This window comes from Manacus candei, unplaced genomic scaffold, assembly GCF_025592945.1.
Source record: "Manacus candei isolate 608988 ecotype Guabito, Panama unplaced genomic scaffold, ASM2559294v1 h1tg000042l, whole genome shotgun sequence".
NCBI lineage: Eukaryota > Metazoa > Chordata > Aves > Passeriformes > Pipridae > Manacus > Manacus candei.
In genome coordinates this window covers 1360633-1386353 of record NW_026138090.1, presented here as the reverse complement: position 1 = coordinate 1386353, position 25721 = coordinate 1360633, and the positions used below count along the sequence as shown (strand labels likewise).

General features: G+C 46.8%; 1 protein-coding gene across 1 annotated transcript in view; it reads right to left on the bottom strand.

The window, feature by feature from the left end:
- Positions 1–867: 867 nt before the first annotated feature.
- LOC127474478 (store-operated calcium entry regulator STIMATE-like) overlaps positions 868–25721 on the bottom strand; it is a 33548-nt gene continuing 8694 nt past the window's right edge. Inside the window, exons 2-8 of the mRNA XM_051795268.1 lie at positions 23051–23099; positions 22040–22135; positions 20234–20355; positions 10585–10697; positions 9470–9553; positions 8349–8465; positions 868–1499 (exon numbers count right to left, since the gene is read on the bottom strand). Coding sequence (XP_051651228.1) covers positions 1386–1499; positions 8349–8465; positions 9470–9553; positions 10585–10697; positions 20234–20355; positions 22040–22135; positions 23051–23099 — 695 coding nt within the window. The 3' untranslated portion in view covers positions 868–1385. The remainder of the gene's footprint in view (positions 1500–8348; positions 8466–9469; positions 9554–10584; positions 10698–20233; positions 20356–22039; positions 22136–23050; positions 23100–25721) is intronic.

The window sequence follows — 25721 nt, the reverse complement described above, 5'->3', positions numbered from 1 at the left end:
GTCTAAGTTAGAAAACCCAAATCCTTTAATTTCTACTCCTTAATAAGGAGTGTTTTCTTGGGCAAATGCAAAGGAAGAAGAGAAAATAAAAGATCAATCCCACCCATCCCTTATGGGGACTGCCTTGCAATAAGCAAAGTTGTCTATGGCTCAACTAGGGATAGCAGGTTCAGTTCTGTGGATCCTGGGTCAGGCCCTGCTCTGAGGAATATCCACCCTTCAGACTCGGTGTGGGTCTCACCACAGCTGTGTATCTGCACCCAGCCTGGGGGTGGCTTATGCAGCTGCTCTGTGCTCACTCCCTCCCCAGGACAGCTGCAAAGTGTTTTGCATTTTTGTGTTTACAGACAAATACAGTACATTAACAGGAGAGGAAGGGCAAAGCCCTGCACTTCACACTTGAAACAAAAAGTGCCAGACCTGGGATGACCCAGGGTCTTCTCCTGCAGCAGTCCTATCCAAGGCCATTCCCTTACCTCCAGAAAATCAGGGCTGGCTAATGGGGCTTCAGTTAACAGTGCACATCCAGTTTGAATCGGGTCCTGCAGAGATTTCATATGTTTATTTTACACCAGGTAAAAAGGAGCCAACTTTCAGTAAACACTCACTTGTAAGGTGGCAACTGGGATCCACATCCAGGTCTGTTGATGCACCAGGTCTTTCCACTGAATCAGCTGGTTTCATCCACAGAAACCAAGCACTGTGGCTCAGCTCTTCATCTGCAGCTTTACTAGGACAGCCCTGCTGCAGAAAGATAATCCTCCCTGGTTAGGAAAGATTTCAACAGCCCCCCCCTTCCTCCTCTGCACAGCATTAGGGTTTTGCAGAGAATATTGAGCACATGAAGTCATTTCATTTATGAGGCAATTTTAGGTCAAATATTTATTGTATTCCTTATAAAACAGTAAAAAATAATCAGATCCACTGAGACAATCTTCCCAATTCAAGACATTTAAATACATATTGCAAACCAATTCTTTTGAGTATTGTGCATATAAAAAGTGTCACAGTTCAGGTAGCAGAGAATAGTCTTTTTTTTCTTTTTCTATAAAAAAGCAAACAATCTTGATTTCTTTCTCTAGCCTTGACAAAAAAAAAGTCACACCCAGCTGGCCAGCCAGGAAAAGTACATACTCATACCCCAACCTCAACATGCCTGCGTGTGTACAGATTAGGGGAACACAGGGAAAGCAGATACTGCTCAAGCCTGTACAGGATGCATGGATAACATCCCAGAAACAACTGCAGGACAGGTCTAGACGAGGCAGGCAAAAGGATCTCTGCAGATCCACAGGGATCAACTAGCATTCCCCACCCTGCCCTTCCTTGGCCAGCCCAAGGATCACAGTGCTGCTCCTTCCTCCACCTCCCTTGTCCCAGTGTTGTCAGATGACCACTTGATAGCTGGGCTGCTTCATCTTCTGGTTGGTTCCATGGAGTCCTGAGGTGTCCTGGTCGCTTTCAGACTGATCAAAATCCATGTCTGGAGAGAGCAACACCTAGAAAGGAGAACAGACAGATGTTGATGGAGCAAAAGTTCTCAGATCTTCTCAATGCTGCTTGCTGAAGGGATCAAGCACCCCTGGAGGGGTCTGCTGCCAGATCCAATCCTCTCTGGCAGATGGGTAAGGTCTCAGGGTCATCCAGACCATCTTTCCAACAACAGACAAAAAGATCTGGGCACAGACACCATGATGATGTGGTGACCCAACCCCTCCTGAACAGCAGAACAGGCAGCTAAAGGCTCTGTTCCCTATGGGACAGGACTCACACATAGACACGGATGTTCAGGCCAGGCTACAGCCTCAGTGGAGATGTAAAAAACCAAGGCCACATATTTTGTGAACAGCTGTACCACATGTAGACCTTTTCCCAGGCCCCTAGCTGCTCGTCATCTCCAGAGCTCAGCTAGAAGAGCAAGCAGAGCTAGAGGGTTAGCTTCAGCCATGGCCAGCAAGCTTAGAAGTGATGTCCTCAACCTGGTAGCACCTTATTTCTACCTGGCACAGAGGCTCCTGGCCCAGTCTGGACTGTGGGAGCCAAAACAGAGCACTGACCCCTCTCACAGGTACCTCTCCAGGTAAGAAAGCTCAGTTTGCTGCAGGACCAGAAGGCTGCCCTTTGCCCCCAGGGACACCTCACTCTCAGGAGCCAATTCCACACTTGAAGCTACCACGGGCTGTTTTGAGCCAACTGCCACCAGCCCAGAGTGTCTGCATGATGCAGATGAAGCCATGTGCAGGCATCTTCCAGCCACATCATCTGGGAGAGGAGAAAGGCTGGATTTTACTCAGGCAGTGGCTGCACTGACTGCAGAAGAGCTGAAACCCAACACCAGCCAGCAGTTTGCATGGGTAACATTCATGGCTTGACTGATTAGAATCATTGAATCATCAAGGTTGAAAAAGACCTCCAAGACTGAGTCCAACCCTTAACCCAGGACTGCTGAGTCCACTACTAAACCACAAAATCATAGAATCAGCCGGGTTGGAAGGGATCTCTGAGATCATCAAGTCCAACCCTTGATCCACTACCACCGTGGTTACTAGACTATGGCACTAAGTGCCACATCCAGTCTCTTAAAAACCTCCAGGGACGGAGAATACACCACTTCCCTGGGCAGCCCATTCCAATGCCTGATTACCCTCTCTGTAAAGAACTTCTTCCTAATATCCAACCTAATCTCCCCTGACAGAGCTTAAGACCATGCCCTCTTGTCTTGCTGATAGCTGCCTGGGAGAAGAGACCAACCCCCACCTGGCTACAACCTCCTGTCAGGGAGTTGTAGAGAGTGAGGAGGTCTCCCCTGAGCCTCCTCTTCTCCAGGCTAAACATCCCCAGCTCCCTCAGCCTCTCCTCATAGGACTTGTGCTTGAGTCCCTTCATCAGCCTTGTTGCTCTCCTCTGGACCTGCTCCAGCCCCTCAATGTCCTTCCTGAACTGAGGGCCCAGAACTGGACACAGCACTTGAGGTGTGGCCTCACCAGCGCTGAGTACAGGCCCTGAGCATCACATCTACACGTTTTCTGAACACTTCCAGGGATGGTGATTCCATCACTTTCCTGGGCAGTCTGTTCCAGTGCCTGACCATCCTTTCAGTAAAGAAATTTTCCCTAATATCCAATCTAAACCTCCTCTGGTGCAATTTGAGGCTGTTCCTTCTTGTCCTATCACTTGTTTCATGGGATAAGAGACTGACCCTCACCTGGATACAACCTGTTTTAGGGTTGTTATAGAAAGGAATAAGGGCCCCCCGGGACTCCTTTACTCCAGGCTACACCACCTCCAGTTCCTTCAGCTTCTCCTCATCAGACTCATGCTCCAGACCAGGCTGTTTGCTCAACCCTATCCTACCCCTTTCTCCTTTCCTCAAACGCTGTGCCTGACTGAACAGCCTTCCAGCTCAAAGGCACAAGGGATGGTAAATTGGCTTTCTGCCCGCACACAGAACATCCCCAACAGCTCAACCAGTCCCAGAGCCCAATATTCCTCGGGCAAAACCAGGAGCATGGGGGAATTACTCTTATCTCTGTCTATCCCCATGCACAGCTGTGAATTCACGTGCCCTCCACTCCTCAGCACTCAGGCAGCACCACAGGGCCAGTCACCACAGCAACAAAACCACTAAACAGGAAACACAAAACTCCAATGAGTCAGTGACTTCAAAGGAGCAGAAGAGCCGCAGGGGAAGGTTTCCTCCTCCCCACCCTCACGCACACTCCAGCCTCTCCATCCCATGTTGTTATCCTCAGTCAGGCACTCAAAGGACAGCAGTAGACAGGATTAAGCTCTCTTGTTGTTCCCCCCTCCACTGGTCTCAAGGAATTGTTTTTTAGTTCAAGACACACACACTGGAAAGTTTCCATCTCTCTCACGTGAAGATTTCCTGTTTATCATATTAATACTGTGGTGCTGTTGAACCTGAGAAAATGGGTGGGTAATTAGTCACACACAGCATCATAAGCTCACTGAACTGACAGGCTGCAACAGGCTGGTCGAGGGGCCTAATGAACTGGTGATTTGGGTGGGTTTCAGTGGAAAACTCAAAACTCCTTGCAGCCAAGCATGGATGGAGATGGAGCAGGCACTGAGTGTTGTGCACTCAGACCCCTTCAGGTCTGCCCACTATACACTTGCAGGAAGCTGCACGAGCCAACAGCCTCCAGTAACCTTTCCACAATTCCCTGGGAAAGCATCATGACAAGACGGCACCTCATCGCTGTGACAGTCACAGGACATCCCCTCAGATGTAATTTTCAAGCCTAAATCCAATTTGGGAGTCTTCAGCACAACCTGGACGAGGCTCTTCCCCTGCAGATGTGTCCAGGTCAGGATCACAGCAGGTCCATGGCACAGCTGGGAATGGGCTGTGGTGTCCCAGTCCTGAGACAATGTGCTGCTGTCTCACTCAGCAGTCCCCAAATACCTCCCATATTTCTCCCCACACCAGGCAGCCAGCAGCTCCCAAAACATGGGTCACACTACTGAAACAGGGCTGCCCACACATGCTGCCAAGCCCTCCTGGCCAGGAGAAGATGCTGCCCACTGGTTCAGTACTGCATACCAGTATGCTACTGGTTTAGTACTCCATCCTTTTGGATAACCAAACCACCTTAGTGGCAGAAGAAGAGAGGAACTGTGGCACAGGCTGTAAAACAAAGCAGCTCTGGGACCACTTGCCCACTAACCATGGAAACCTGTTTGCCCAAAGTTCTACCAGCCTGGTGTAGAATCACAGAACCACCAGGGTTGGAAAAGACCCAACCATTAACCCAGCACTGCCAAGTCTACCACTAAACCACATCCCCAAGTGCCCCACCCACCAGCCTTCTGAACACCTACAGAGATGGTGACTCCACCACTTCCCTGGGCAGTCTATTCCAATGCCCAGAGTAGGGACCATCCATCCCACCATCCTCCTTAGAGGATCTGAGCTAAGATGAGTTGCAACAACTCAGCAGGACTGGCAGGTGGGATGGTTTCCTTCCAAAGGCAACTCTATGCCCACCTTTATTTATCTTCCCTGTAAGGATCAGGTACCTGAGTTCACCACGAGTTTGAGCTAATTAAAAATCAGCTCAGCTGAGCAACAGCCAAATCAAACTTGCTCTTGAAATATTCTTCAATACTTATAAGCAAGCAGCATTGTATTGGCATTTATCAGCATCTGCAGTCTAGTGAATACCAGAAGTCACAGCTCCTATGAAGGGAATCAGGACAAGTGCTGAGCTCCATGCTGACCAAAGGCAGGTCCCCATGTATTAGTATTAGCTTTCCTCCCAAACTTAAAGTATTAGACTTTTGCTTTAAGGCTCTCTGAAAATGTAAGCCTTCAGGAAAGGAACAGAAACTCATCCACCTCCCTTGGGGAAAAAAAAAGAACCAACAACAAAGAAAAAAAAAACAAACTCAAAAAAGATCAAATAAAACATTATTAAAACTGACTTGTTTTCCTGAGTTGAGGAAACAAAGAAATCCCTGATAAGATCTAAAGTTTATTGGGACTTGCAAGGGCAAGGGAAAAGAGACTTGGGTCAAGGGCAGGACACATACAAAGTAGAAACAAGGGCCTTGCAGGTGAAATGCATTTCCTAAGCCTGAACAGCACTGGATGCAGACTGGCACTCAAGAAAGGTATTTTTCTATCCCACAAGAAGGCAAAAGAAGGACTCCATGAACATTTACAGGCAGGGCACAAGTCTGAAACAACGCAAAGCTTAAGACTGACATGGAAGTAAGAAAGGAAGATGAAACTCTTCCAACCACAGGAGGGAATTTGTCCCTTTCAGGGTTTCAGTGCAAAAAAAACCAACTCAGCATTTGCTCTGCTATAAGAAAGAGCCCACCCTCTGGCTCACCAGAGCAGCCTTAAAGCCCAGCAGAGGCTGCCACTTCTCTGTTCTGCTCTGCAGCCACAGAGTCAGTAAGTTACACCAGAGGCAGGACTGCTGGTTGGTGGGTTTCTTCCTGCTGCCCAGCTGGTCAACCAAGCCAAGGACAAAGCTGAGTTTTCCTGCTCTCCCTACAGAAAATACTCAGTGTGGGTTTTTAACAGGTTAACTTCAGCCCCCACTTTTCTCCTTCCTATCTCCCCACCCCTCCTTTTGCAAACACAAACTGCTGGTTGGAGTGAAAATAATGACACTCCATTGGTGAGACAGGCAGAGGGCTGAAATTCAAGCCTGCAGCGTGATGGGGAGCTGGTGGCGCCTGCTGAGAGACAGCTCTGATGAACCCTGATAAACCATGGGACACATGACCCTCAGCCAGCCCTGCCCCACACACAGACACTGCTCAGCCCCCCTTCCTCCTCCACTGGGCAGCAGGGAGAGGAGAAATTCCCTCACTGAAACAGGTTATTAGCAGCAACAAGCCCAGCAAATGCTCATTTTCTGCTTTCAAGCCTAAATTCCAGTCAATCCAGGTGCAGGGCTCAGCCAGCCAAGATGATCTTTAATTCACAGCTTAAGAAGCTGACACATGAAGCACGAGTCTATGGCTATACCTCAAGGCCCAGTGCCAAGAAAGAGCTGGAAAACAGGTCACCCACTGCTGTATTTCTTCACTAACTTCCTCCTCTGCCCAAACTATTTGTCAGGCCAGAGGCACAGGAACATGCCTGAGCAGAGAGGAAGCAATCCCTGCAGACTGCCTCAGGTAAAAAAATGGTCCCCTTGGCAGCTCCACTGCAGTGACGGATCAGAGGGTTTCGGGATGGACAAATAACCTGGACATTGAAGATCTCAGCAAAAATTTGCCTGACAAAAGTAGTCACGTACTCAGAAGATCAGAAAAGCCTTTGAAAGAGAGTCAGAACTGTTTCTGTCAACTTGAAACAACCTGTCTCGGCTGAGCTGCCAGAAGAGTCTTTCCTAGCTTCTGGAAATAAACACAATCTCCCCTATGGGTTATCCAAAACTGAGCTGGAGGTCACAAAACTCTTGCCCCCCGCCCCAGTGGAACAAGGCAGAGATCCAGCTCCATTTCCATGAAGGACTAGTAATTGCAACACCCTCTGTGTATCCACAGCAGCCACTAAAATGGGACTAAATGCAGCAAGTTTAGGTTCGAAAGGCAGGAAAGGATGTTGGCGTCTCAACTAGAGATGTCACCTCCTTACCTTTGCTTCTGAGCTGGTGTGATTTTAACTGATCTTAAACCTTCAGGAACCCACCAGCACATCCAGGCAGCACAGCAAGTCTTTACCAACAGTGACCTCGCCAGGCTGTAACTGTTTATCTGGAGGCAGGGCCAGGAGAAGTGACTCACTTGTCTCAACAGCTGCTCACATCTGCCTGCCCTCCCTGCCAGAGGGAGGATTCCTCTGACACTGCATCCTCATGAGCAGTGGCCACTTCCCCACTACACCCTTGGGACAGAGAAGCCTTGGCTGCTGTGCAGGCTGCCAAGCACACTGTGAAAACAGTATTACCTCTGTGTGTGCTGCATTGTCACCAGTAACTGTCCCACCCACCCATCAGCACAAGAGCTGAGGCATTCTTTATGAAAGAGCTCTCAGAGAGCAAGAGCTATTTCTGTTCGTCCTAAATTCCTCTGCAGAAGCTACTCCAGGAGCCAGTCCGAGATTGCCAGGAATTATCTTATCTCCCTAAGTCTCGCCAGCGAGCTGCAGGATATCAGGAGTCATGCACAGAACACACTGAAACCAGGTCTGGGTGCCAGGGGAAGGAAGGGAATTCATCCCAGGGACTAACACAGCGGTCTCTGTCCAAAAGTCAGTAAGAAGCCGACACCACCTACCCACCAAACCACACATCATTAACAAGAGCAAAGTCTGCTGGAACTGCAGCATTTCCTCCCCCACCACAACTTTGGAGTGTCAAGCTCAGACTACACAAAATACAGCTTCCTCCAGCTAATGGACCACCATCTGGCTGAAAAAATACCAGATGCTGACAAAACCAGGATTCCTGACTAGGCCTTGTCCTCTAAAAAAAAAGGATGCTATCAATTACAGTGAGGAAAGCAAGCCCTTTTCTCAGTCAAGATTAATTACAACTAAATATGGGGAAGTTGAGAGTGACAGTGTAGAGATACACACCAGTTTCAGTCTGCCCACACAGGTCAGTGTAAGAGTCAGCTCCTTCGCCCCCCCAAGATACTGTCATCACTCAGGGCAATATTTCAGCAAAACTTCACGGGCTGTGACACTGCTAATGGTTAGACAAGAGTTCATTTGACTTCACAAGGTCATCACCCTCATTCATGAAGCACCACCCCAGGTCTGGAGAACACGATGGCACATTGTACTGTCTCTGTAAAGCACACAGACCACCCCACAAGTTTGCAGTTTGGTCTCAAACACAGGTTTGCATCCTTGCTCTTACCTGAGATTCCTCTGTCCTCCTAACCCGAGGAGTTTCTATGGATCCATTGATGTCTAGGGTGTCCTTCTGCTTATGTTTCCTCATGATCAAGCTGTCCACAACCCAGAACATAATGGCCTTGGGGAGAAAGAAGTTACATGAATAGATTGCTAAGACCAAAATACAAAGTCTTTCAATCACAGATATTTCTTCTCCTTTTGGTTTCTCCAGATATCCAGCCTTGATCAATCTCATATCTAAACTAACACTGCATCAATTCAGTCCATGGAGGTTGGATGAGCCAAATACCTGAGGTCCCTTATACAAATCCTACTGATTCCATAGTTGTTGAAGACCCAGAGGAAAACAGACCACAATAGGCCAAGTTTCCACCAGAAAATAACCAATGAACCAAGCTTCATTCAAGGTTCATCTGCCTGCACCAGTCCCTCGTCAGTTCTTTGAAAACCAGAATCTGCTTTCAAATCAGGAAATGCAGCCTGGAGTGCTGGAGAGAGGCTGGAAACCCCAACTTTTGCAATGGTGCATCCATTGCAATGTTCATGGTATGAGCTCAGAGTCTGAGTCATTACCTGTCCAGGGAGCCTCTGAGTGTTAATACCTTGTTCTCATTTCCCATCTTAGCAGGAACTGTCTAACATCAATGATTACCCACAATCAGGGGAACCATGAAAAAGTTGAGCTTTCAAGAGGTTTTGCCAAACTAGTTCCGAGAAGAACAAAAGTTCTGTGTCACCTGAACACTTTGACTTGCTGTAACACAAGCTGAAGTCCAGCCAAGTGGATGGATTGGCAGGTTACTCAGGTCACAAGGAGCTTAAAGGGTTTGTGGGGATCCCTGTGCCTGTAGTTTGCTGCTGAGATGAGCCTTCAGCTAACAAGCTCCAGGGTTATTCAAAGAGGTGAAGAATCAGCCACCCAGCAGGTTAGACAGAGGGACAGAAATTGTGAACATAGACCATGGCAGGGCAGTAGTGATAGATATACTTGTTTCCACTTCCATCCACCCCATCCCAGCCCCTTCAAGGCTGTCCCCAAGCCAGTCCCTGTGCACACTCCCCTTGGGAGTGGACCCTGATTTCCAAACCAGCCCACCCAGTGCTTGCAGGGGCACCACTTACATTGACTATGAAAGGCACAACAAGCATCACCAGGACGAGCTCCAGCTGGGGGTTTGGGATATAACCCAGGAGGATCTGCTGAAGCTGCAGAGGAGAAAACAATTTAGAAGCATTATCTGAACATTATATTGACTGCCTTCTTCCACCAGCAGTCTCCCAGCCAGGGCTCTGCAACTTTAGCTTCAGTGCTGCTCTTAGAAAGACTCCATGGGATATTCCCTTAGCCCAGCTGCCAAACACATGATTTTGTACAGAAATAAGTACTGTGAGTCTTTCAGTGTAACTATCCATGACAACTGGTGGGACTTCCCTTGGCTCTTTGGAACCTAGCTACAGAACAAGGACACCAGCCACATAAGATAATCATGGAGAGGATTCCAGCAGCATCTCTGGATCCAGCAGTGTGTGCTACTGAACATGTTCACATCCAAGTGTAATCACTGTAGGCTACTGGGTTTGAAGGACAAGCCCTGAACTGGAACAGATAAGTGTTCCCAGACTGCTGTAACCCTTCAGTCAAGTCACATCAGCCTGTGAGGTACCAGGCACCATGTGTAAGTGTACTCCAAACTGGAGTTACCCACTGACTCCGAGAATTGGGTTTTACACCCATCACACCTACTTGTCACAGCCTATCATATTTTTAAAAGAGAAATTCGTGATCAACACAACTACCATTGCATCAACTACCATATGGGAGTAGCTGAGGGGAGAAGCACATCATGTTACGTGAAGACTTTACAAATCAATCTCTAAGAGTCCCCTTAGTTTAGGCACAGGATCACAAAACACCACATGGACTGACTTGACAGGATAATGTAGAAATCCTCTGGCAGAACTGAAGTAGCTCAGCTGCCAGCCCAGCCCACTCCATCCTTCCAAGAAGGGGAAAGAAAATTAAAGCATCATCTTATTCCACAAGCTTTTGACCAGCAAGAGAATGTACCACAAGCCAAACCATTATGAAAGTCACGTTTCCCAAAACTTAAGTAATAGCTAATTATTACAGAGGGTTGTCAACAAGTCCTAAGGATTAAAGGCCTATGATAATGGGAATCAGGCAAAGCTGACAAGAGGCAAACCACAACAGCTGGGGCTAGAAAAATACAGCTTACCTTTGTCCAACCAGGGATAAGCAAGACAAGGCTAATCACAGTCTTCTCAAAAACCATTATCAGCAAGTAGAGAATACACTGGCCAATCCAGGCAGCAGCCTGTGGAGGGTCACCTGGAAAAACAACACATTAAATCTGCATCAGAGGACAGGAAGAGACAGCCTTGCAGAAAAGCTGCCTCATCCTTGACACCTGAGCTGATTTTAGGGATAGGGAAGTGTTTCCATACTGCAAGTTTTGCAGGAAGACAAATAGTCAATACCAAATTTAAAATCAGTGGTGAGAATTTCTACCTATAGTTGTAGAAGCACATGCCTGAGGTAGAAGGGTTTGGTGTCACTGCTGGGTCTACAAGCCACTACTCCACTGAAGACCAAAACTTACCAAGATACAAGTTCAAATCTTTCTAGTTGTTGGAAAAAAAAAAAAAAAAGGTAAATCTGATTTGTATTAGAGAAAATTTAGCAAACTTGACTGTAAGCAAGAGAGATCTCCATCACAAGACACAACATGCACCACTACCACCACTGGCCTTCTGTTCTAGAGGCTGATTCTCTTTTTCTACCCCTTTTAGGCCTGATTCAGAAATGGAGATGACAATTAACCAGACCTCTGAAGGGCAAGCAAGTATCAAATTTCAGACATGCCTCAAAAAGTCCTACCTACATACCCAGAAGATGTTAATACTACGTGTATTTATCTGTCTCCTGTCCTGCTCTCCTTTCCACCAACCTGCCTCTGAAATCCACCAAGGAGAGAAAACCACCACCAAAAACCCTTGCCTTGCATCTCCTCTCCCATTCCCTGTCCTTCCCAGATCAATGGTTTTGCTGCAGCAAGAGCCCTACACGTATCATAAAAGAGAAGTTTCTGTAAAAGGAGAGAAACACAGCTCTGGCTCTGCCTGAACACCTGAAATTCCCTGTGGTTATCCAGAAACTACATTACTTGCAGACCTCCTGGGTGCTCAAGGGCCACAGTGTGGGCTTTCCATAAGTGCTGAATGGAAAAGCCATTCCTGGTAACTCTAAGACAACTAAATCAACTTTTATGTATCTTGATTTGGATTAAAAAAATATTATCTCCTTCACAGCCTTGAAGATGCATGGTTTTTTCCTCTCCTTCAGTCACTGATGGGCATTCCCAATATTCTCCCCAGGGTGTTTATCTGGATGGATACAGGGATTTGAGGGGAGGAAGGCCTGCTTTGCATCTCCTCAAAGCACAGACCACCTAAATCCTTTATACAGGGAAAGCCTGAAAGCTCAGAAACATCAGCATCCTATTCAAATTGTTCTTTAGAAGCATGTGTTGCCTTGGGGCATTAGTAATTTGCTTTGCCCCTTTCCTTGCTTGCCTTTCACAAGGAACAAAGATTTCCTTTATGTTCATATCAACAAGTCTAGAAAAGTCCACAGAGTTGGGTCTCCCTGACTCTTCCCTCACTCTTCTCCCTACCACATGGGAGTAGCTCACAAAATCCTGCAGCATTTTGACCAGAATGGCAGATTGATAAACCCTTCTGAATTAAAGCTAATCCCAACAGCAATCCCCAAGACAAGCCATTGCTGGACTGACTCTCCCCTCTACAAGGACCAGTCAGTAATCTGTACACTCCTCTATAAAATAAAGTAAAAATGAAATAAATCATTTGGCAATTTGCTCCCTCCCAAGCCTTACCCACAGAGTCACCAGGAATAGCTTGAAAGTTTCAGGTCACCATTTTCACAACAAGAAGCATAACTTTTCAGTCCTGAACAGAATTATTTTATTTTGCTGATGAAGTGAAGGGCTGGTTATGTGATACTGTCTGAGCAAGAGACAGGGGCTCCATCGCCCCAGGTTTTAAAGCAACTCACTCAAAAAGAATCAATGTTAATTAAATATGAATGTTTCCAATGGGGTACTCACCAAGTAATAAGGAAAAGCATATTTGTATTGTTAACAACAATAATGGTACCATATCTATTACATGTGCTTGCTTCAGCTCCCTGTAAGAGCCCTGCCAGCAGCTTATCATCTTCCCAGGCTCCTCAGAATATCTCAGGTCTGCAAAACTGAGCCGCAGTATCTGCCTTAGGAAACCTGCAGCATTTCCTCTTACCACTTAAAAATAAAGATAACCCCTGGCAACACTTGTTTCCAGCATAATCAGGCCGGAATTTGGAATTCCATCTGCTCAAAGGAACCTGTGCAGTTGGCACCGAGATGCCAACGCTCAACATGGTCAGATGGAAGCAGTCTTGGGAGCTCTGCCCCATTTTTCTACAGCACAATTCTCTTTGAGATGTGGTAGGGGAAGACCACACCAGCACGTTGCATTTATCCACACCACTATGCAAATCTCTGGCTATAAAAACCAGCAGCACATACCAGGATTTAGTAAGAGCTGGCATCCAACCAAACACCAGCACTATGGGGATCTGCTTCCCAGCAAGTGCAGAACAGGTTTACATGTATATTTTGTCATTTGTTACCAGTGTACCAAAATATCTGCCTTGTTGCAAAGTTACAGCCAGAAAGTAGAGTCCTCCAGGCAGTGCCCCCATGCCGGAGATCTCCAAAGGATCACTTCACAGCCTAACTTTTTAACTGCTCAAGCCACGAAGCAAAGGAGAGCAGAGGGAGGCCAAGGGTGCAGAGATGAGGACAGCAAGCAGAGAGAGCCAAATCAGCAGGCAACCGCACAGAGGGAGGGCAGGAAGAGGGAGATAGGAAGGTTACGTGCAAGGACAACCAGCAGAGCCCACAGAGGATTTTGGAAAGCACACGTCTCCGCTCCCTGGCCGGCAACAGCTTAATGGGTGGTCTGTGAGGAGATGGGAGCAGTGTTACAGGCAGCTGGCAGCCAAAGGCCGGTGTGAGAGAGGCTTTGATCCTCCTGAAATCCTCTCCTGACAGACATGGGTGCCTGGCTGCCTTTGGCACAGGTACAGCGAACCTTTTTGCCCCATACCCCAAGGCCAACCAATTCTCCCACAAACCCCGACACTGCCATCACCCACTAGAGCTCCAAGTACAAACAAATCAGGAAAACAAGCACATCTATTGTGTCCTTCCCGCATTTGAACTCTTTCCCTTTTGCTCTGTGTTGTCAGCTGTGCTGTGTCCCCTGTGGGGGGACAGGACTAACAGCCACAGCAGCCTTTGCAAGTCTGCTCTTCTGCACTGGCACTTGTGGAACAGCTCCCTCTGTCACCTGAGCTTGCCCAAAAAGCAGCGGTGAGTTTGAGATCTCTCCTCAATACCTGCCCCCTCACACCCTTTCGGGGATAGGAGGTCACTACCATCCATCATCCCAACAGTGGACTGTGGTTCTTAAGTTTGCATACTGTGCACTAGACAGCCTGAGGCAGGTTTTGGCTAAGCAGGTTGATACACAAGACACTACAAAAGACAACCTGCTTCTTAACCCACCCTAGGCATGGACTTGCCTGTGTAGTCAAGATTAACAGCCTCTCACCCCAGAAAACTTTCCCTTCATTTTCAGTTCACAAGAAAGCCACCAAATTGTTTGTGAGTTTTCTTGAGGTTTCCTTCAGAAAACCTTCTTTGCTGAAGAACAGTTTTTACTGTGTGAGATCCCTCCGTGTGAACCCCAGTTCTCCAGGACCAAAGGTCTGCCCCAGTTAGGCCACCTTTACTGGCCAAGTGTAACTGGTACAGTGAGCCTGCACTACCAAACAGAACAGGTCTGCATCCCTTACCCACCACATCCCACCTTGTCAAAGCTACATGCATCCTTCCAGAGCTTCAAATATTCATATTTCTCGCTCTGGCCTTTTCTGCATCACCTCTAGAAGATGCTGTGAGTCTTCTCCACAGCTGGACATCAGCACTGCTTACATGTCCAGTGGAAGGATATGGAAACAGACCCACACAGAGGCCAGATTTGGCCACCTGCTCTATCACCTTCCGCAGCTCAAAATTGTCACTGTTTTGCAACCTTTTCCTACAGTCATAGAATCATTTAGGTTGAAAAAGACCTCTAAGATCACCAAATCCAACTGTTCCTTCTCCTTTTCCATTCTGAGCTTTGGTTTTGGACTATGGGATGAGAGACTTCCACAGAGCAACTCATCCTGGAGAACAGATTTAGACAGGACTTAAATTCCACCCTTGACAGGGAGATGAGACATTGCCTCCGAAGTTTTTACTGCATCTTGGTCTTCCAAGGACAGGAGGCTGCTCTGTACCAAGATAACTCAAGACAGATGAAAATGAAACAGTAGCATGGCCCAAGGGCTGCAAGAACTTTAGCTATAAAGAGACAGTGGGTTGTTTTCTCTTCACCCTGGAATGAAATGTCTCCTTCTTACTACAGCAGGTTTGGAGTCATCCCAGGAACATTGATCCACCTCAAAGTCCATCATCCAGGCCTAACTCACCATTAGTGCATCTAACTCTGAATGATGCCAGGAACATGAAAGTTAATATTTTCTGGCATCTCATCAGGGAAAACGGAGCCTTTGGTGTGGTCCCTGGACAAGCCCACAAGACACACGGACACACCTCCTCCTTCCACAGTAAGGAAGCAAGGCTGGAAGAGTTGAGCTGATCCCAGCTGACCACACACCTCATGTAGGTGCTGGCTTCCTACAGCAAGGTAGTCAGAGGCATCCTCAGATACAACTTGATGTCTTTAATGGATGAAGCATTGTCCAGAAGCACCCTGCTCTGTGGATGGGAAAGGATTCTTTGTACAAGACTTTCTGCCAGACCACACTGCCAGCCAGCAAAAACGAATCTGCTACCTGGAGGCTAAAAAATAAATTAAAATAAAATAGATGTCTTCCTTCTCACTGTGTTCAGAGTTTCCTTTTCCTTGTACGAGAGTGGGGAACTGGTCCAAAGCATCTTTGCAGGCTCCACATCATACCTGTTAGGAGATTATATGTATCACACTCTCTTTGAGCCCTCTCAGCTTCTTGTCCCTGGTCCTAGCTGGAAGGTAGGACCATGGATAGACACTGAGTCTGTCACAAGCCTCTCCTTTTAGCTTAATGAACACCCTTTGCTAAAACCTCCTTACAACCATCTCCCACCCTGAGAGAAATTAATATCCTCCTTCACCTTCATCCCAAAGGATGCACATGCTGAATTTTGACTCTCCTCCTCCAGAACCTTGCTGGTGCTCCCCACCATCAGCAAGACTTTCTTGGAGCAGCCCAAGGACCACTGGAGCCTGCAGGAACCTCACACAGACATGTTTCATATATTCCACTTGTGCGTGGGAGCCCAACTGCTGGCAGAGCAAAAGCAGCACTGCTTGAGGTATTTGAGCTGTTACCACACAACAGGATTAGTTTTAATCCAGCTGCCTAATGCACCAAGCTGTCAGCACAGCCCACATGTTACTGCCAGACAGCTTTATTTACAGTCTTTTGGGGACTGTGTGTGCATGGAGCAGGTAGCAAAAAGCTTAACCACAGCCAAAGCAGAGGGTTCAGGGGTTTTGAGGAAAGGCAAACATTTAAAAGCACTGAAAGTTGTACTGGGTGGCAACATGGGGACAGAAAAAGTCAGTAAAAACTTTTAAAGAGATACTCAGATAGTACCTCCAAAACCAAGGGATCTAACTGTCAGTGCCAAGTACAGAGGCAAGTAAGAAACAGCAGGAAATATCTGAATTGCATGAAGTGCTCACTTGGAGGGTAAGAAAAGACTTTCAGAGATGGGCACCTGATGCATCAGAACACCCAGACAGGTCTGGTGGGCACCACAGACCCTCTCTGGCAAGTTTTGCATCTGAACCAAAACGACTGAATCATAGAATGGTGTGGGTTGGAAGGCACCCCAGGGCAGGGACACCTTCCACTAGACCAGGTTGCTCAGAGCCCCATCCAGCCTGGCTTTCAGCACTTCCAGGGATGGGGCATCCACAACTCCTCTGGGTAACCTGCTGCAGTGCTGAACTGGAAAAAGGGAGTTGGAATCTGTCCCCAGTTTGCAGTGTCACACCAGTGGAATCACTGGTCTGTAGAGATACTGTTGCTGCAGTGGGGTAAACACTGCTGCTGCCATCAAAATCCAGGAGTTCCAAAGCTTTGCACCCCTGCTCAGAGCAAGGGACCTGACCACACACTCTTATCATTTGAGGATGATCCTCAGTCCTTTCCTTACTTTTCCACCCCTGGTCTTAGGGGTGGAAAGGCCAAGCAGGCTGAGGACAGGACAGCCTCTCAGGTTGGAGCTATTTTCAGCTGTATTTCCTCAAGCATTAGCAGCCAGCTCCCTTGGCTGCTCCAGGACGTGGGAATATGTGTTATGGAAATTTTGTACAACATCACCACAGGGCCAAAAGCAGCCTACACAGGTCCTCAGTTAAACTCAGCAGCTGGCACAGAGCATATTCTCCTAGAGCTAAGTTTGACCAGCAGAGTTCAACAAGCCACTAAACAGACTTTAAAGGCCTCCGAGCAACATGTCTTTCCATTTCCAGACTCTGAATGAGCACAAAGCATCAGGCTCAGCTAAGTGACCACAACCACAGTCCCATACAAGTCAACATCCAGATGGGCACCCAGAGAGGCACTGTCCAGTAAGAACACTCTCTTTTTATCCCCCTCATTTCTTAATGCTCCTCTAGAAAAATTTACTTGCGCATTGCAAAAACTCTCTCTCAATGCAAATTCACAACGTTTACTTACTTTAAAAAAATACTGGAGTATTTTTAAAGTAATGCTTGAGAGTTATTAGACAACTAAAATACCAGGACACTGCAGCCATCCAGAGGTTCCCTCTAGGAAGCTGCTCACTGCCATGGGAATGGGGGAAGGAGAAGGCTGGAACAGGTCGGAGGCAAGGCACAAAACTGAATCAGGCTTGATCTGCACACCCTGACTACAGCCAGCAGTCTGTATAGGCCCAGCTCAGTCTGTATAGGCCCAGCAGCACCTCCAAGACCTCTGGTATCCACTTCTCACATCCTTTGAAGCTTAAACTCTGCTTTGTTCTCCTCCCTGTAGAGGTTCTCTACAGGAAGAGCACCTACAGCCATGACCTGCTACAGCAATAGTGCACAGAGTATTTGTGGAGTTCCACAGAATCATCACAGAATGGTTTGGGTTGGAAAGAACCTTAAAAATATCATCCAGTTCCAATCCCCCTGCCATGGGCAGGGACACCTCCCACTAGACCAGGTTGCTCAGAGCCCCATCCAACCTGGTCTTGAATGCTTCCAGGGATGGGACTTTGTAGCTTTGAGTATATGCAAGGCAACCATTTCCCAAAGCTCACTTGTACCAAGAATACACCTCTCCAGTCTTTGATCTTAGGAGCCAAGCAACCTTAGAAGAGGCAGTACCTTTTAAAATGCAATTTCCTGTGCTGAGAAGCAGCTCAGAGAGTAATGAAGAGCTTTTGGGCAAAGATGGAAGAACACAAACATACAGGAGCCTTTGACTCTGCACTAGCTATAAAACAGGTCATTCCTGGCTGCAGCAGTGTTTGGCCACGAGCTCAAGTACAAGAGAGGTTGATCTCACAATGACTGTTTCTGGGTTTTTAGAAATATGGAAGTAATTGATTTTTCTAAACAATTCTGGGCAGCTGGATGCTTGAAATAGCAGTGTGGATTTGGGTGCTTTCCCTCCCCATTTTTTTTTTTTTTTGCTTCTCCATTAAGCTCTTGCAGTCACACAGGGAGAACCTCCTGGGGCTGTGGAGGTAGGTGTACCAACCAAACAGAGCAGGAGGGGCTGCTGGAGCCCAAACCTCAGGATATCTGCAGTGGTCTGCACACAAGCTGGAAGGATGGAGCTACAACAGATTTTTTTTTTGGCCCAAGCTGATGCAGGAAGATGGGTCCTGGCTGTACTGACCAAAGACACAACCATTCTCTCCTGATGTTTAGAGAAATGGCACTGACTGCTGTTTGCAACACGGATTTGGTGCTTCCCTGGCTTTCTGCCCTTCCTCCTCTGCAGGACTGCAAGAGACACTTTTGCTTCTCAGGGGAACTGAGGAAGCAACGTCGAGTCTGGTACAGCAATTAGGCCAGAAAATGAATCATGTTCCTGGAGCCTGAATCAAAGCGTACAAAGTTTACAAGCATCTTCCAAACTGGTTTGGAAGTTACTTAACATCCGAGATGAGAATAGCAGTGTTCTCCTTCCCCAGCCCTGCAACAGGACTGCCCTGGACATGCCACTTGGCTCCTACCTAATTTTTCCATTGTGTTCACTCTGGCCAGAGACCTGCACCAAAAACTCCATTTGGTGGATGAGACATTTAATCCCCCACTCCAAGAACCAAATTCAAGCAACAGCAGAAACTTATTTTCTACTAATGAAAGCAAGATTTTCTCAGAGGAATGAGCAGTTTCTGTAGTCTAAGCCAGCCCTAATGAGGGGCCAGCTGCAGCTCAACAGAAGTTCATCACTGCTCTGCCAATACACTTTTAATGTTTCCTTGCTGCTGCTCAACTGCAGACGTGGTACGTGGAGCTTGAGCTGTGCCCTGGGATGGCTGTGGTTGGGTTTCCAGCCCTTGTTGCTCAAAAGGGGGAAAATGCCAGTCCCTGAACCAAGAATATCTGGATTCTTCTGCTGCCTCATCTGAGTGACTTTACTATAAGGAGGAACCATTAGGGAAAATAAAAACAGATAGTCCCCACCAAATGCCTGCTGTCAGGATGCTGAACCTGCTCTGGAGATCAACGAAGCATTTAAAGCCATTCTCAGGTTTGAGAATTGCCCCTGCCACATCTTATCATTTCAACTCATCTGTTGTCATCTCGTTCCCAGTCTGTAGCTGCTTCTGCTACCTCACAAACCCAACCATTCCCTTCACCCTCTGCCATGATCCATTTACATGTGCTGACTGTGGGCCTAAATTCACAAGTCAGTAGGGCCTCCAACCTAATCCTAGTCTGATCCAAGTTTCACCAGCTCAGTTATCAAACCAGCTACTAAAAATACAAAGGAACAAGACTAACTTCAGAACAGACTATTAAGGTGAGAATGCAATTCACATGAGAAAATACATCTTATTCATACAAGCCTGAATTCATTTGTATATTAGACGTAATGTAAAACAGTTACAAAGGGTTAATTTTTCTCTTTCCTGAAGCCAGAGAAGCTACGCCTTCCTGGAAGCTGGCTCTGCTCTTTCAGAAGGGAACTGCTACCCTCTAGTGGGGCTGACTGAGAGGAGCTTTTCTGATACTTCTCCATCTCGAGGCAGGAATTTAAGAAGAGAGAGGCCAGACTCAGGAACTCAGTTTTGGGGCCACACTGTGCCTGGCTGATGCCTATTACAGCTCAAGGGAAATGCAAGGACAACTCCACGTTTTGAAAGGAGAGGCAGGGGGAAAACCCATGAAAGAACCCCACAAAAGTCACCACTACTACCCCCAAACATCTTAATTTATCCTATGCATGTCCTGGGATATATTATCCACTCAAGGAAACATTCAGCCTTTCATCACCAACCTGCTACAGTCAAAAGTGTGCTTGGCAAGGCAAGAGTTACCCACGACCTAGTGATGTCCCAGCATTTAACACCACACTCTAGGAGCTCCTTGGAGAAGGGGTAACAGAAGGCTCACATGTTTTAGCCCCAAAATGTAGTTCCTGACATTTTCTTCTCCCCATTCCCAGCTGGGAACACAACCCAGTCACCTTTGTGTGGAGCAGCTGACACCTACCATACTCTCCAAAGACCAAGTAGGTGTATTTCTTGTTCTGCACGATCCAGGAGACAACTTTCACACCCAGCCAGATCAGCAGCATCCCCAGCGTGGCATCAAGGATGAAATTAATAAGGTACCTAAAAGCAGAAGGAAATTCAGGTTTCAGTTGCGTTCTTAAGTCTTATTCAAAATATTTAATTTCAGTATGGGAATCAATAAAAACCCCCAAGAGTTTCAATAACTGCACTTAACTGTCAAACCTTCCTTCCTTTCTCCGTTATTGGATTTTTCCTATAGCCTTACCAGCAATTTTCTAGTTTAAAAGCCTGTTTAGGAGAGAAGGGAGCAGGCTCCACCAGCTCTCTGGCATTCTCCATTTATTCATATAGCATTAAATACTTCCTGGGCTAGACCTGCTTAAAAGTTACCCTCAAAATAGGATGCTATCCATTTGCAGCATCTTTTTTTTCTTATTAGAACAAAATCCCAAGCTTCAGGGGAAACAAAACTGTTCTGGAATTTCATACAAGAAAATGGCAGCTTTTTGGACACCACAGCTGCTCTACAAACCGGGCAGCAGAAGGGGCAAAATGTCCATTTTACTGAGCAGCTGCAAGAGGCTCCTACAAGCAGAAACACAGACAGAGGCAGGTTTTGGGAGAGGTGATGAGCCCTGGCTCAGCAGCAGCCACCCTGAGGTCCCCAAAAGCCTTGAGTTCAGGGTCTCCACTGCAGATCCAGGAGCTGAACTCATCCCTACCAGGATATTTGGGCTTGACACGTTTGCTTGGCAGCTTTGGTTGTTTAAGCAACACTGGACAGAGCACCAGAGGCAGGAGACCCACATGGACCTTCTGGGGATTTGGAGGGTTCAAGATCTAACCCAGCACTTGGTATTTTAATGAACACCAGAGGGGGAAAAAAAGTAAATCTGAGGCTAATGTTTTTTGTGCAGTTTTCCATTATTGCAATATTTTTCTGCCAGATTTCTGCAGCATGAAGAAAATGCCAAGCACAGAGCTACAGGAATGAACATTTCCTTTTCCAGAACTCAATACTGCCTCTGAATCAAGAAACTGAAAACAACAATCTGCTTTTGATATGCACTTTGAGCACACAACATTAAGTTTTTCTACATCCAAAGGCTCAGACTAGCTTTTTACAGTTTCCAGCTGCTGAAATCAGAGTATTCAATACAAACATGAGGCTCTGGTGGTTTACACTGGGCAGGACATGTAGTGTATGAGCCTCAAAGTCCAGGGACAGGGCTGGAGGCTTTTAAGCTGCCTGGTTCAGGATGACAAGCCAGGCAGCACAGGGAAACATAAAACACACATTAAAAATAAACAACACACCCAAAGGGCACAGCATAAGCATGAAAAGGTTTCTTTTAAAAGTGTCTGTTTAAAAAAACAATACATCATTTTAGAGGTTTTATGTAGCCCCAGCCAAACTTGTGTCTGCTTAAAGAAACACATCAAGGTGCAGCACTTTAATACATAAAAAGGAGACAGACCAGAAGGTTTTCAGCAGCATTTTGAAGCCTAGAGGAGTTTCTCAAAATGAGATGAGGTTAAATCTGAAACGAAATTTATAGCTGCAAAGTGGCTGAAGTAAAGGTGACACTTCTACTTTAAGTCTGAAGTCTGGCTTAGAAATCCCCCAAGCAGGACCAGCAGACTGCAAAACAGACAACCCAGACCCCAAAAATAAGCTCAGCAGGGTTTATCCCAAGGTTTCCACCGTGTATGATCCTTCCCAATATGCTTCTTCTTCCTTTGACAGATATAGGGCATGAATGCAAGTGCCCTGTGTACTTACAGAGAGCAAGGGTCCTCTTCAGTGAGATCTGACAGGAAAACATTGGCAAAGTGGATGAAGAGGGCACCTATTGCTTGCTTGGAGGTATCATAAAACCTGGAGAAAACAAAAAGGCAAAGAGACCTGTGCCCTGAAGCACCAGCAGCAGAGCAGTCACACAGTGAAGGGCCCACATGGATCTGCTTTCCTCCAGGATGCATTCCTGATGCCCAAGAGGTTATATGTGCTGTAAAAACAGCTGTTTGGCCAACTCCAAATACTTAAAAAATAAATCCCGCTTCAGCACACAGCAGTTCAGCAGATCTGCTGCTGAGCTTTACCCTGCAGCAAAGGGCAGTTCACCCTCCAGCTCAGCCTCAGCTTTTCCAGCCAGCAGTAGGTGCAGGGAAGGTGTTCAGCTACTTACAAGTTTTGCACCTGTACACAGAGAACTGGATTGAATTCTGAAATTATTTTAGATACAGAACCAAACTGAGGTGACTGGCAGGTTTCTCATCACATTGGTTGGTAGCTCCTGCTGCCAAGCCAGCCTGACCATGTGCTGATCCCACCCACACCTCTCAGCAGCCCCTAAATCCTGTGATACAGAGGTGCTTTGTAGAGGTGTCTGAAGCCAACAGCAATTCCCAGCTACCTCACATCAGCACACAGCCAAACCTGCTGCTGGTCTATGTCTGAGCTGGGTCAGGGGACACCAAAGGGATTAACTGAATTTAAGAACAAAATTTGACCCTGTCTGGGAGACAGCCCAGGTGCGGGTGTGTCAGCAGGCTGGAGGGGACCATAACCCTTGGTTCAGTCACCTACAGTAAAACAAGCTCTTCTGAAAGAGCTGGGCAGGGAATTTTATTTCTAGGGAGCACCAGCTACTTTATGGAGATTTCCTTGGGAAGCAGCAGCAGAACATTTCATTTTACAACTAAGTGTAGAGCAGGCCTAGAAGATTGTTAATATAAGAGAAAACAATATTATATATATGGTCTTTTCAAACTTCAACTGAAAAAATCTCACCATATCCTCCAGGGACGCCTCTCTGCCTTTGGTTCCTTAAATCGTTTTACTGCAAAGAGAATTAGAGAGGTTCCATTAACCAGCAGAGCTGAGCTGATACACATGTGCAACCTGCACCCACCTTCACTACAATAGCAGTCAAAAAAATCCTAAAGGACCCTCAGAATTTGCCAGTCTGAAGCTGAGAAAAGCCAAAGGACCTTCCCAGGGTAGTGGGGGAATCACTGTCCCTGCAAGTGCTCGAAAGCAGATGTGGTGCTCAGAGACATGGTTCAGTGGTGGACCTGGCAGTGCTGGGTTAATGGATGAGCTCAACCTTGGAGGGCTCTTCCAACCTTAATGATTCCATTCTGTGACTTGATGCAAACTAACCAAGAGGCAAGACATGCACCCACGGGTCAGGAGGATGAACAGCAGAGGTGTTTGAAGATCCACGTGTGCTTCTGGCATCCCTCAGCAACAGCATTCCCATGCCATGGGTAGTGACCTAAGGGAAACTAGAGAGGGTTCACCACTACCTATCAGCCCCAATAATTTTTCCAGGCAACTTGAAATCATGATAGTGATAGTGAAATGACATAGCCCAAAAACCTGGTAAGGTTTTGAGCCTCAGCAGTGCACTAAGGCAATCTCTTCCTTGCAGTTAACAGGACCAGAGGATCTCTGAGGAAGCAGAACCTCCCACACATCTCCAGCATGAAGTGCCAGCCCCCAAAACCTGTGAGCCTGCATGGCTCCAAGCTTGTGCCAGCTAATAGTAAAATAATACTTCCATTACACGATATTTTGCATGCCCACTGGCTACCACTGTGGAGCAGCAGTCTGAGACACATGGCTCCACTACCACCAACCACAGGCTCTGAATGAGATATCTGAAGTAACTCTTCCTTGAAAACACACAAGGTCAGGTTACTGCTCTGTTCACTCCAGCTGTATTGGAGCACTCAAGCTGCTGGCTGAAGCCACATCACCTGCCCCAAGGGACAGCCTGGGCTCATTCCCCTGGGAAATGCCTTCCTGGTTCAATCTGGGAGGATGCAGGGACTTCCCTGACAGGAGCCTTGACATTTCAAAAGGGCAGCTTTGTACTACCTTTCCTGGCAAGGTGGCAGGGCAATAAACAAAAAGATGATAGTAACAGGACAATGAGGAACTGTTTTAAACTAAAAGAAGAGATATTTAGACTAGATATTAGGACAAAGTTTTGTCCTGTGAGGGTGGTGAGGCACTGGTACAGGTTGCCCAGAGAAGCTGTAGTGCCCCATACCTGGAAGTGTTCAAGGTCAGGTTGGACAGGGCTTGGAACAATCTGAACTAGTTGAAGGTGTCCCTGCCCATGGCAAGGGGTTGGAACGAAATGATCATTAAGGTCCCTTCCAAATCAAACCATTCCATGGTTCTACAATCTCCCTAACCTCAGCATTTCAGTCAAGCACATGCAGAGGTTTTGGTGCCACTCTCAAATCCACAGAAAACCAGCATTCCAGTGGCCTGATCAGTTATTGCCATTAATGAGTAACAAAGCATGAATTAAGTTATACCAGGCATTGCTGCAGCAATCTGTGTCCTACCCCTGTCCTGAAAAAAAGCCTGTTTTCCCTCATCCAGCTGAATCCTACCACAAGATATCCCTGCAGCAATGACTTCCATCAGTGCAGACAAGGTCTACCATCTCCAATGCCCTTCAAAGGGCCTCTTGAATTTCATCTACCCCTACCATGAGACCCATGCACCAACCCTCAGTTCATGGGCAAAGACCATGATGCTGCAGAGTAGGTGTTGGAAGGGTCTTCAGACCACCAGCTGACCACTAACTTGGCCACGAGAGCACCAGGGATGATTTTCATTATTTTCTTAATGAGAAGTGACATGTTATGTATCCACAGCCACTCAGGCTCAAAATACAGTAATTCAGTGTGATAAGATGACAAGTAAGAGGTAAGAAGTTAATGGTGTGGTGCCTTGTTGAACACAGCTTGTCATGCCTCATTAGATTTAAGAGAGTTATCTGAGACTGTGTAATTATCAGAGACAGTAAAACTGTTGTATTAAAGATAAAAGCTAGTATTATAGAGAAATAATTAACTGCTTAATAGGGCATTTACTGTGCAGAGCTGCAGCAGGCTGTCTCCAAATTAAACCAGAAATCCAGCCAAGATTACCAGAGCTTAACAGGGAGCAGAGTCATTTGGTAGCTGTGACCCAGTGTTTAGGGGTGATGTTAAATCCACACTAAAGCAGCATCAGGTCTTAGAAAGCTCAAGGAGATGAGGGAGCACAGAAAGGTTCTGGAGCAACAGGCTGAGCAGTGACTGCAAGGCATCACACTCCTCTTTTCCAAGGCCTGCAGGGAGCCAAGCCACAGCAGGCACAGACACAGGCTCAGCTGACTGACACTGGAAAAAGGATGAAGTCTCCTTTGCTCTTCAAAAACATGTCTCCACTCACTGGGGTCAACTCAGTTTTCCACCAGCTGTAGGCATGGGTTTGCTACCACAGCTCAGATAAAATAAACCTTAAGGGTGGATTGATCCAAGAGAAGTTGTGCCTGCATCAAGCAAACAAGACATATGTGATATTTAAATTCTAGCACCCACAACCAACCAAAATTTTTGAAACACTTTAAACCAATTAAAAATTGAGTTTAGTGCACACAGAGCTATACAGGATG